Here is a 12540-nt window from a genome sequence, read left to right as displayed (position 1 = left end):
ACGTTAGTGGCGTCAGTGACTGTGGCTAGCAAGTTAGCCACCGTTAGCTTCACTTTTCGCCACAAAAACGCAATTTCTACTTAAACCGTGCAACGGAACGTAAATCCCAATACAAGCAACTCAATTCCTACCAAAACGAAATGTTTGACACCGAAGTTGTCTATGTAGTACAAATATTAACAAAGTTTTAGGGGGCAAAAAGAAATAATTATAATATTAATAATATATATGTGAGATAACAACGGTTTGTGCTCTCCGAAGGCAAGCACACCCCAATAATAAGACCACCAATAATAATAGGTTTCCTCCTGACGGAGGAATCCTAATAAAATACCTTACATGATCATTTATTTATTGAACCTTAACAAAATTGCAAAGTGCAAATGTAAAACCTTTTTTTGTGGCATTTAGTCCAGTGCTTCTGTGGCTTTCAGTGGTTGTTTCATGTATTTTGTGTCTTGTCCATATATTGAAGCAATACTGATAAGTGCCTGCTCTGCATGTCATGCACTCAGCTTCCGAAGGATAACGGCCTAGGCGAAAACATGTTTTTTTTTTTGTTCGTCCGTGAAATTACATTTACGTTTGGACATGGTTGCAGATGTCATGCTGTTGTAAACAATGCAACTAGTGGAGTCAGCAAAGTGCTCAGTGTTGCCATATTGGAAATTACGAAGTATCTTACCAAAGGCTCAAAATTGTTGTATTTGGAGGATAATTATTGTGCATCTGGCAACAGTGAGAAGGCGGTCGACCAATGACAGTCCTCTCTACAGTCATATCGCACAAGAAGGTGGAACGTAAGGGAGATACCATTTCCAAAACTTGTAAGGGCGTAATAACTAGTTTGTGTAAGACCCAGAGAAACACAAATATACGACGAGGCAAAATCCCAGATGATTTTGGAATCCCTGCCGGACGCATTTGTGAACGGGACTGCACCCGACAACATCAAGTCTCTCCTCCAGCCTTACACCCCCATCTGCCACCTACGGTCTTCTTCTGACAACCATCTGGTGATCCCACTGCTCAAGAGTGCCCGGTCCCAACACAAGCTCTTCTCCTGTCTGGCCCCCGCATGGTGGAATCAACTCCCCACCTCCATCAAGGATACTGAGTGTCTCCCCACCTTCAAGAAAAGGCTCAATACGCACTTGTTCCGGGAGTACAACGGGAGTACAACGGCACTTGTGAATGATTGGCTAGACCGGATGTTAGTTTCCCCCAGGATCACAATTGAGACTCTTATTGAGAGACTTGTTGCTCTTGTTGGTTTGTTGTAACTGTCTTAAAATTATTGTACTTGCTGTGAAATGTATTATTGTTGCTTGCTTTTTCCACAGGTACACTCTTGCACTTTTGAGGTTTTTGCTGTGTAATTGTAACTTGTCTAACTACATTATCTTATTATTCTTCCCTTTGGGACTTTTTTGGTTTCACAATGTATGCTTCATGTTTGGCTACCCGCAATGATTGGGGCTATCGTTGTTATGATCAGTGACCTATGCACTTTTGTAAAACTCTCTCTTGAAAGTCGCTTTGGATAAATGTAAACTTAATCGCGATTAACTATATGAAATAATGTGATTCAATATTGTAATTGCTTGACATCCCTAGTATTTATCTATTTACTTATTTAATTTTGACTAAGACGGTGTTCCATACACAGCGTTCCATACATAACACGACGTTCCACCTCTTTCCTATGCAAATCTCACAATTTAAAACTGCCACTGCAAAACGGGCAGTTTCCAAAAAGCCACCAAGTTGCTCCACCTTATTTGGCTCTGGTCTGTACCTTTGTCACGCCCCAGCATTTACATACACATCCGACCGTATGCTCATCACAACCGCAAGCTGGAAGTATGATTTAGTCGCTAACAGTTAGTAGCAATGCCAACATATCCTATATCTAGCATAGGTAGAATCAGAATGGGTTTTATTCGCCATGAAAGTTTGCACAGACAAGGAATTTACTTTGACAGGAAGGTCCATCCATTAAACATATAGGAATCCTAAAACTTAAATATGTGGTTTAACTATACTAAAAGTACAAGTCTACCTAATACAGTCCCTGACAAAAGTCTTGTCACTTATCCATTTTGTAGAAACAACTATTTATAACCTGACTTTTAATTAATCAATTGGTTTTAGAAATGGCTCATATGAAAGCTAAACCCCCCCCAAATTATGTTAAATATACTAAAATAAATTTGCTTCACTGAAGAAATATTGATCATTTAATGAACACAGAAAGGTCAGAAATTGGCAAGACAAAAGTTTTGTCGCCTACAGAAAGTAATGTGAAAATTAAAGAAATAATTTACTTCAAATACAAAAATATGTTGCATAACATATGTGAATGAAGTAGTGGTGCTTTGAGATCCATATTTAGTATCTTGTATGACTTCCATGAGCTTGAAGGACTGCATCCATGCGGTTCGACAGTGATTCATACAATTTATTGATGAAGTCATCAGGAATAGCAAAGAAAGCAGTCTTACATGCCTCCCAGAGTTCATCAAGATTCTTTGGTTGCGTCTTCCATGCTTCCTCTTTCATTTACCCCAGACATGCTCAATGATGTTCATGTCTGGTGACTGGGCTGGCACGTTTTTTTAATTGCCTTTTGTTTAGTGCTGGTTTCTGGGCACTGATTTGACCATGGAGACCATTTCGAGACAGAATTCTACAAACTGTCCTGGTTGACACAGGCCTGGTCACCTCAAGTGAAGGTCTGTTGTGCTGGGGTTCTTTTTATACACACCCACTAATTGATTGATCAATTATTGATCACAGGTGAGGCTGTAATCTAGGATTGGGTGCATCATATGACAAGGCGACAAGACTTTTGTCTTGCCAAAATCTGACCTTTCTTTGTTCATTAAATTATAAATCTTTCAGTGAAGCAAATGTATTTTAGTATATTAAACATAATTTGGGAGGGTTTTAGCTTTCATATGAGCCATTTCTAAAACCAATTGATTAATTAAAAGTCAGGTTATAAATAGTTGTTTCTACAAAATGGATAAGTGACAAGACTTTTGTCAGGGACTGCACAAAAAATGTTTAAATATAAAGTAGCCATATAATTAATAAAATATAAAATAACAAATAGTAGAAGAGATACAAATAGTGCAATAGATACAAATAATGTAATATAGTGCAATTGCAATGTGCTAAGGTGTCATTGAGCAGACTGTGAATTAAGTCAGTGCGAGCTCTTGGCCTTGTTGGAGAGGCCAACAGCGGATGGGAAGAAACTGTTTTTGTGGTGTGTGGTGTTGGACCTGATGGACCGCAACCTTCTGCCAGAGGGGAGTGAGTGAAACAGAGTGTGTGTAGGGTGGGAGTCGTCGGCCACAATCTTCCTCGCAAGCCTCAGGGTCCTCGAGGTGTGCAGGTCCTCGAGGAAAGGCAGATTGCAGCCAATCACCTTCTCACTAGTACGAATGATACGCTGCAGTCTGCACTTGTCCTTGGCAGAGGCAGCAGCGTACCAGGTGGTGATGGAGGAGTTGAGGATGGACTCGATGGCTGTGTAGAAGTGCACCTTCATTGTCCTTGGCAGATTGAATTTCTTCAACTGCCACAGGAAGTTCATCTCCTGTTGTGCTTTCTTGATGAGTGAGCTGATGTTCAGTTCCCACTTGAGGTCCTGGGAGAGGATAGTACCCAGGAAGTGGAAGGACTCCACAGTGTTGACTGGGGAGTCGCACAGGGTGGTGGGGGTGAGTGGGGCTGTGTTCTTTTTAAAGTCCACAACATCTCCACTGTCTTAAGAGCATCTAAGTTGTTCTGGCTGCACCAGGTCACCAGGTTGTCAGCTTCCCACCTATAGTCAGACTCATCCCCACCAGAGATAAGCCCAATGAGGGTGGATGACTGGAGATGCTGCTGTTGGTGTACAGGGAGAAGAGAAGAGGGGAAAGGATGCAGCCCTGAGGAGATATTGTGCTGATGGACTGGGAGTCAGAGACTTGTGTTCCCAGCTTAACGCACTGCTTCCTGTCAGACAGGAAGTATGTGATCCACCTGCAGATAGAGTCGGGCACGATGTCGGGATGATGGTGTTGAAGGCAGAGCTGAAGTCCACAAACAGGATCCTGGCGTAGGATGCTGGGGAGTCCAGGTGCTGTAGCGTAAGAAATTATTGATAAAAGGGTTTGTCTTCAGTTATTTGGAAGCTGTTTGGCTTTTTGAAATCCGACAAAGAACAGAGCAAAGTTCTGTGCAAATTAGTGTAGTTAACAAACAGGTGGTGGCCAAGTCTGGTAATACGACAAACTGCAAATATGGACTTCTTGTTGACCTCCACCTACTGTCTCGGTTAACAAGCGTTTTAACAAATCTCTGCTTACAAAGGTGTTGGTAGATCTGTCGAAAGTCCATATTTGTTTTTTTATATAATATAACAACAGTTAGGAAAATCCCCAAACAAACACGACGAATCTGGAGCAGACGCCATGTTGTCAACATCTTCAAGGCAACCGCTTGCTAAGTCCGTAAATCGTTGGAACACTCGTTGGAACATAAAGAAAGTGTGAGTTTGCGCCAAGGTATTGATAAGTAGGCTATTTATAAAAAGCAAGGTTTTAAAAAGCGAAGTTACTTGACCCCAGGTGCGTGCTCCCTGGCCGCAAACATTTCTCTCACACCGCTCTGCCTAAACCTTATGCCGAGCGTAGGGAAAAAGTTGAGAAGGAGACTTATTTGGCTACTACTACAGATCTATGGTCTATCATTTAATTATCGTTATCGAATTTATTTACCCATATCGCCCAGCCCTAGGGTCCAGGAGGGAGTCTGTGATGGATTTGAGGTGGGCCAGCAGCAGGCGCTCAAAAGACTTCATTACCACAGAGGTCAGGGCGACGGATCTGTAGTCATTTAGTCCTGTTGGCCTTGGCTTTTTGGGCACAGGGATGATGATGGAGGACTTGAGACAGGCTGGCACATGTCATGTCTCCAGGGAAGTGTTGAAGATGTTGGTGAACACCAGAGACAGCTGGTCAGCAAATCTCTATTCAAATCTGCAGTAGAACTCGTTCAGGTCGTTGGCCAGGCGGGAGTCGTTAGTGGTGTGGAGGGGCTCTGGGATTGTAGTTACATTTACATGTAGTCATTTTAGCAGACGCTATTATCCAGAGTGATTTACAGTAAGTACAGGGACATTCTCCCCGAGACAAGTAGGGTGAAGTGCCTTGCCCAAGGACACAACGTCATTTGTGGCACAGCTGGGAATTGAACCAGCAACCTTTGGATTACTAGCCCAATTCCCTAACCGCTCAGCCATTTTTGCCCCTACCCCCTACCTTGTAGTTGGTAATCTGCCTGAGCCCTCTCCAGACAGAAGCAGAGTCGTTAGCAGGGAACCGTTGTTTTAGTCTCTCTGAGTACAGTCGTTTAGCCTCTCTCACCGCTTTGCTAACCCTGTACTTTGAATCCTTGAACCTCCCCACTCCTGAAAGCTTCCTCCTTCTCCAGCCACAACTTTCTGAGCTTTGCGGAGAACCAGGGCTTGTTGTTGTTGAAATTCACCCTGGTGCATGTTGGAATACAGCAGTCCTCACATATGCTGATGTACGACGTCACAGTCTCTGTGAGGTCATCCAGACTGTTGGAAGCAGTCGTGAACATATCCCAGTCAGTACAGTCCAAGCACGCCCGCAGATCCTCAATATCCTCACTGGTCCACTGTTTTGAGAATGTGTGATAATTTAGTTTTTTCTATACTAGTGTAATAATTGGACCAATACGCTGTTCCTATTGGTCCAGAAAACGTTCTCAAAAGTTAATAAATCCGTTTATTGACCTCCCGAATGTTCGCAGAGGTAAATAAACGTTTTTAACCAACCAGAGAGTTGTTCTGTTCACAAAATAAAGTATTTTTGTTATCCACAGTTGTTAATATGTTGCCTTGGAGATGTAGTGACGTCACCAGTGCAAGTGCAGCTGATTGCTCTGACAACATGGCATCTGTTCCAGATTTGACGTGTTTGGTTGGGATCTTCCCACGTATTGTTGTAGTATATAAGAAACGTTTACGCTTCGACAGGTCAGCAAACGCTTTGTCGCCTTGATTTCTTGAAACGATTTGTTTGTAAACCTTGACCTACGGTCTCGGTTAACAAACGTTTTAACAAATCCTGGTTTACAAAGGCGTTTGCAGACCTGTCGAGGAGTAAACATTTGCTGTTTATTGGCAATGGGGCTAACATTATTTCATTTTCCTGACTGTTTCATTCGAATAAATAACCTGTGTTGTCATGTAAATATACAATTCACGATGCATGTTTAGCTATGTTGCGTCTTTTCTCTGCAGCTTTGCTCGTTGTAAACCAACCAATCAGCGCGAATCTCATCTAAATATTCATGAGCATACCATAAAAGGGATTATAAAAACTGTTTTCATTCTAGGGCTATTTCACAGGGTTGCATTAGGGCGCATAGAACAGCACCCGGGCCAAGTTCTGGCCAACCAATGTTACATACTCTTTAGACCAATTTTTTGTTTGTAAACATTCGGGATGCGCACGCAACATGGTGGCAGAAAACCGGGAAAAGATAGCCTTTATAACTGCTAGAGGATTACATGGATAATACAAATAGTTCAATTTAAAAAGACCAAAAAGGTCGAGGAGGACAGCCTTTAAGAGAGAAAGCGATTCCCCATTGATCTGTCACATCAGAATTTTGATTTGGGTCACGAAAGTCTTGACATTTGAGTGAAAATGTTGCCCGGTAGACCGCATAGTCTTAGGCGGCAGCCTTGTGGCGTCATGTCACAAAGTTCATAATTTTACAGTTTGGTCAATTGTACATCAAAAAAGTGTACATCAAAAAAGTCGAGCAGGGTAGCTTTCAAGAGATTTGGGAATTATGCTTTTAGCCAGCTGGTCCAATTATTTTTGGGATTTGTGTAAAACTGGCAATCTGAGTGAGACTGCGTCCCCCGTTACACTGTTTTCACGTTAGCCTCAGAGTCAGACTCTGGTCGCTCACTGGCAGTGTATTCACAATGTTGTATTTCACTCCATTCTACACCAAAAAAGTCAGGGAAGACTCCCTTTTGTAGATACGAGCCTGCTGAAGATAGCCAGCATTTCTTTAACCTAGCCTGTTTCATACGTCATTTGCCTGAGAAAGCGACATCCGTTAGCCAGGCTAGTTTTGCCCGTTTCACTCGGTCAGGCTGTTTAAAGGTCTTTGGGGACAAGTGACTTTTGTGCATGGACAAGTGAAACGTAAATGTACTTGTCCAAAGGACAAGTGCCTCAAAAAGTTAATGTAATGGCCCTGCAATCCAGTGGCCAGAGATATATAATTAGCTACCTGATCGACACTCCAAGTGTATATACCCAGGAGAAGTTTGTCTTTTGCCACCGACATGCGCAGTTGAGCCTGCTTGACATCATGTGACGTAGGTGATAATTGGTCTATTCGGAGACCTTAAGGAACAGTGTGAAATACCCTATAAAATCAGTATATGACCACTTTAAGGTGTGCGTCCCTAAATGTTCTGCTTGTGCCCCTTACATTTTCAGTTAGGGGCTACAGTGCTCCTAGTAGAAAAAAGTTAGTCTGGAGCCCATAAACTAGAATACTATAGTCAAAATTATCTCAGTAGATGCTTGGATTCCCATAATTACACACTGATCCAATAGGATAAGGCTCCATTATTCTGCATGCATGATGAGTAAATTATTGTACGGGCATGCAAACTATATTTTCCTTTTACACAGAATTGTTGTGCATGCTTTGCATTTTGCACACACAAATACTTGTGTGATAGGGTCTAAAGCAGTGTTTTTCAAAGTCTGGTTCGCGACCCAATGATCGGGGGGGGGGGGGGGGGGAGGCTTGTTTGTGCGATAGACTAATGTGTTCTGCAGAGAAGGGAGACTGGCGTTGGTCACGGTTTGGAATGGAAGGGAGAAAACAGGACAACGGCAGATATGGCTATAAAAAATAAAAAACACTGGACAACGTAGTTAAGGCGGCAAGCGTGTGTTGCTTAGGCGGCCGCCTTAAAAGAAAAGTGCAATAAGATCCCACTTAAAGATCCTGTAAAGAAAATTACATGATTTGCAGTACATTATATACGTGTGAAATTAGTTCCTGAAAGCATGTGCAAAGCGCGTAAACTTTGTCGCACTGAAATGTGAGTTAGACCGTTGAACAGTTTCTCTTCCGTTGTCAGCTCAGGTTTTGTATAGGCGGGGCAAAAACCCGACTGATCTACATCACAGCGACCGATCAACGTCACATCACAGATGGTAGCATTCTGTTACTCAGCTGGTACGATGCAAATACAAATAATTAACACATAAAACACTCAGAGACTGCAGGTATGGCTGTTCTGATATCTGCAATTGATTTGGATAGTGTTGCTGTTGTTGCAAAATTCAATACATTTGAGGGGGCGGATTTGAGGGGGCTCCTTCAGGTGACACACCGCCCCAGTCTCAAACAGAGAAGACTGCTGATTTTTTCACGATTTCAAAGCCTACTTTAACATACTTGTCTGTGTTTTTTTTCTCATTAGAATTTGGATGGGTAGTAAACAACACATTTTTCTGTGGTGTGATTAACTTATAACTAATTTTCAATTCCACTTTACAGGATCTTTAAAGACAGAACCATTTAGTATCGAGGGAGTGAAGGGGTTAAGCAGCTTGGCCAGGGTCTGGTGGGGGCGAAAGTGAATCCAATCTTATCAAGCTTTTAAAAGAACTAAGAATTAAATCGCTGCTCCAATGGCCACAGAGGTCACCCACAGACTAGGAGTGTTTCCCCAACAGCTTAGCATCTTATTACTGCTCTTCAAAAGTGCACCCTTTCTGTCCTGAACGCCACTGACATGTTATCGGCACCATCTGTGCCCTACTGTCTGGGAATGTGTGGTTATGTGTCCTAATGAGTGTTACAGATAAAGTTGGGCTTGACTTGGCTTTTGATTTTTACCCCCATCTCCATGCATGGAGCTCAGCATGAATTTTCTTCACCTCCTTGTATACTGGCCTTGTCCCCTAGCTTCCTTACCCTCTGTGCCTCCTAACACCCAAGCCTCCTAACCTTTAGACCTCTAGATACCTAGCCCTCTAGCTTTTCTAGCTTCCTAGCTTTCAAGCCTTCTAACCCCCTAACCTGGATCGCTAAGATGAGCACAGAACTGTGTTTAACAAGATGGTATCCTGCTGCCTGGGGGGACGAGACAGTAAATTAAACCACATGTAGTCCAGAGGCACACCTAATGCTCCAAACTGTATTAAAAACCACATGGGCTTTTAATAGATGTATTGTGGTGGACATTAGAATAACAAAAATATGTCAAATATCTATGCGTAAAGGAGGTACTACTGCATGTCAGTCATACTCCAACCAAGCATGAGCACAGGTCTTGCATAGGCAAATTAATACACAATCTCTTACTAACGGTAACTATAGGATTTTGAGCGACAGGCTTACATGTTGCACCGCAATTTTGCATCAGTGTACTTGTAATCTCTGAAAGTGTTTAAGCACCACTTTCTCTGTGGAGCTAGCCAGCTGTCTGGCTGTCTGTCCTCGGATGGGTTCCTGAAGTAGAGATAGCTCTCTGCTGTGGCAGCTCTTCTTTCCTCTGACAGTTAAGGTCCCTGCAGAAACCTGTCACATTATATCTTAAAACATCTTTTTTTAAATCTGTTTCCTTTCTTGTCAGTATGATTAAGTCTGGGTGGCTGCATACTTCAAACAAAAGGAAAAACGATGGTGATAGCAGATGAGATGTCCACCTACCTCGTGTTCATCAACACAGTTGGTGTTGGCGTAGTCAATGAGGCATCTCCCTAGCCACTCGTCAGGCCTGGAGCTCTGGATGTCGTTACGACAGTTCTCCAGGAAGGGCTTGAGCCGGAGCAACAGGGTTCGGGAGAGGAGGTATCCAAACCCCCCATAGCAATACCTCCCCTCCATCTCCCCGCCGATGAACTCTTCTGGGCTCCCCATGTATAGCTCCCGGTCCATGCTCAGGTGCCCCACCAGGGCTTTGACCCGGTCTGCCTCAGTGTAGGTGTCGTCCTGGACAAGGTAGAACCAGTCGTACTCGTTGATGTAGTGCTCTAGGATGTACTTGATGGTCTGGAACATGTTCCATATAAGCCTCTCGTCACCGTGGGTGACAACGAACATTCCATGGGGAACTTTGCGGTTGCGTGTGCCCGTAAAGAAGACCACTGTGTCCAGGTGGTGGCTAATGGTGCGGTTTACAGCCACACCCAGGGTGTTGATGGTGTTCTTGGATGTCAAGACCCCGACGAACAGACGCTCGCGGATACCCAGCTCTGTGCTAATGTACTTGGCCCTGGAACACACACATAGTACTAACTATTTTTACACAAACTAAGAAAGTGCAAACTAAGAAACAAGCAACACACAGTAGGTTATTTAAACATAGGTCAACACCTGGTTAATACATTAATATGTTAATTCTATTCACTGGCCTGTGGAGGTTTTGTCTACAAGAGTGTCCTTCTGGGATATGATTAAGAGTACGCAGTAGTCTTTTAAATCTGTCCTTGGGCCGTGTCCAGGATTTAGGGGTTAGTCTCAAGCCTGAAAAGGGCCCAGCAGTATTTACATTTAGTCATTTAGCAGACGCTCTTATCCAGAGCGACTTACAGCAAGTACAGGGACATTCCCCCCGAGGTAAGTAGGGTGAAGTGCCTTGCCCAAGGACACAACATCATTTTGGCACGACGGGGAATCGATCCAGCAACCTTCTGATTACTAGCCCGACTCCCTCACCGCTCAGCCATCTGACTCCGTAGCTCAGTATAAAGCTGTGTCTGAGCCAACGGTGATACCCATCAAAGTGACAAGGTGAGTGGGAAAACATAGTAGTTACCCTGTAAATTTCTTTATATGCCTGTCTGTTCAGGTATTTTAATAAACTTATTGGGCGAAAGCAGGGGCCAAGTTCCTTAAAACTGCCTCCAGTACATATCCAAATATAGACCGACTTGAAAATACCCCCTGACATCAACCAAACAACTACACTGACCTCAGATAGTTGCATTTTGCAGACCAGGCTGACAAGATTGAAGTGTAGATAAACCATTGGGCATTAACACTGTAATGACACACGTTTGAAAATACTAACAAAAAGAAGAATGTGGTTGCCTGTAAGTAAAGGACTGTAGCAAACGTCTGCCATTTTTTCTACTTAACCAGGCACCACTATTCAAAACATGTCTACACAAGTTGCAGTAAAGACATGCAGGTCATCATGTCAAGACATAGACCTACTTAGGAAGCTTCAGAAATGTATTAGGAAAAGACTAGCCTTTGATTTCCAGGGTTAAAACTATGAAGTATGTACAAATAGAGCAAATAATGTATGGCATTCCTTGGGGATGCTGTTTCTATTCATGTAGCCTTAGAGGAGAAATGTTTAACTTATCCAAGGCATTTTAGCAATCCAGTTAAGCCTGACAGTGTTGCCATTTCAGAGGACTTCACATTCCACCACCATATTAAATATAAACAATTGTAACATAAGCCAAGAAAAAAAAGGGACTACACAAGAAGATAAATTGTAACAATGTATTGTAGGCCTGGTTGTCAATTGTATAGTTAGTCCACATATTTAAGTTTAAATATTCCTATTTGTTTAATGTATGCACCTCCCTGCCAAAGTAAATTCCTTGTTTGTGCAAACATTCATGGCGAATAAAATCCCTTCTGATTCTGATAACTGGCCCTGCTGCTGAGGGATACAAGTTGGTGCCAGTCACATTTAAACTATCAAATCATAGTTGATTTATTATTGTGTTTGTGCTATGGTCCATTGGCCTAGGAGCCTTGAGCTTGGTGCTGGACTGAAGGCACCCTCGTGGGGTCTCGTGTGGTTTTGAAAAACATTGCTGGCCAAAAACAATGTTTCATATGTAACAAGATGATCTGAACACAGTTAAAAAATCAGTAGCGATAAAAAGGTTATTTGGCTATGCCTAATTAAAAGAAAAGGAAATTTCGCATTACGATTCAATAGCCTTGCCCATGTAGGTGCATGTTTACCTAAAAAGTTTCTTTGGTTGGCTTTGTTGAACTGGTTTATATGGAACAATTCTTGGCTCGAAGTCTTCCTCGTGTTCCCAATCGTTGGCCGTAGAGATCGAGTTCGGTTTTCTGGCACCTTTAAGATTACCATCTTGGGATAAATGTTCACCACTTGATTTACCATCGAGAACGCAAGATTCTTCTACCCAATTCACACTCAGTAAACTCAAGGTAAATCCCAAAGAGATACCGACGATGACTGGGCCGATGGGCCTCAACAGAGATATAAACATTGAAAATCTCATTTTACTGGTCGGTTGTTGTCAGTCCTGAGTCGCCTACAACTGACCAAAGGTATGGATGTCTTACGGCCAATACATCAAGCCAGATACGTAAATAAACTTAAAAGATGTTGCTTCTTCCTTAAAATTAATGCAAGATTCTTACGTGTCAGTAGTCTCTCTAACTAGCTCCGCCCAAACGAAATGGACGTCA

At 42.7% G+C, this 12540-nt stretch overlaps 1 protein-coding gene across 2 annotated transcripts in view; it reads right to left on the bottom strand.

Moving 5' to 3' along the window:
- Positions 1–12540, bottom strand: part of chpfa (chondroitin polymerizing factor a) — a 39261-nt gene extending 26721 nt beyond the window's left edge. Inside the window, exons 1-2 of one of the 2 annotated variants that reach the window (XM_047046460.1) lie at positions 12064–12540; positions 9784–10348 (exon numbers count right to left, since the gene is read on the bottom strand). In XM_047046460.1, coding sequence (XP_046902416.1) covers positions 9784–10348; positions 12064–12350 — 852 coding nt within the window. In that variant the 5' untranslated portion in view covers positions 12351–12540. The remainder of the gene's footprint in view (positions 1–9783; positions 10349–12063) is intronic. The other variant, XM_047046459.1, reaches the window with a different exon arrangement.

Source organism: Hypomesus transpacificus, chromosome 23 (genome assembly GCF_021917145.1).
Source record: "Hypomesus transpacificus isolate Combined female chromosome 23, fHypTra1, whole genome shotgun sequence".
NCBI lineage: Eukaryota > Metazoa > Chordata > Actinopteri > Osmeriformes > Osmeridae > Hypomesus > Hypomesus transpacificus.
This window is presented reverse-complemented; position numbering and strand designations above follow the sequence as displayed.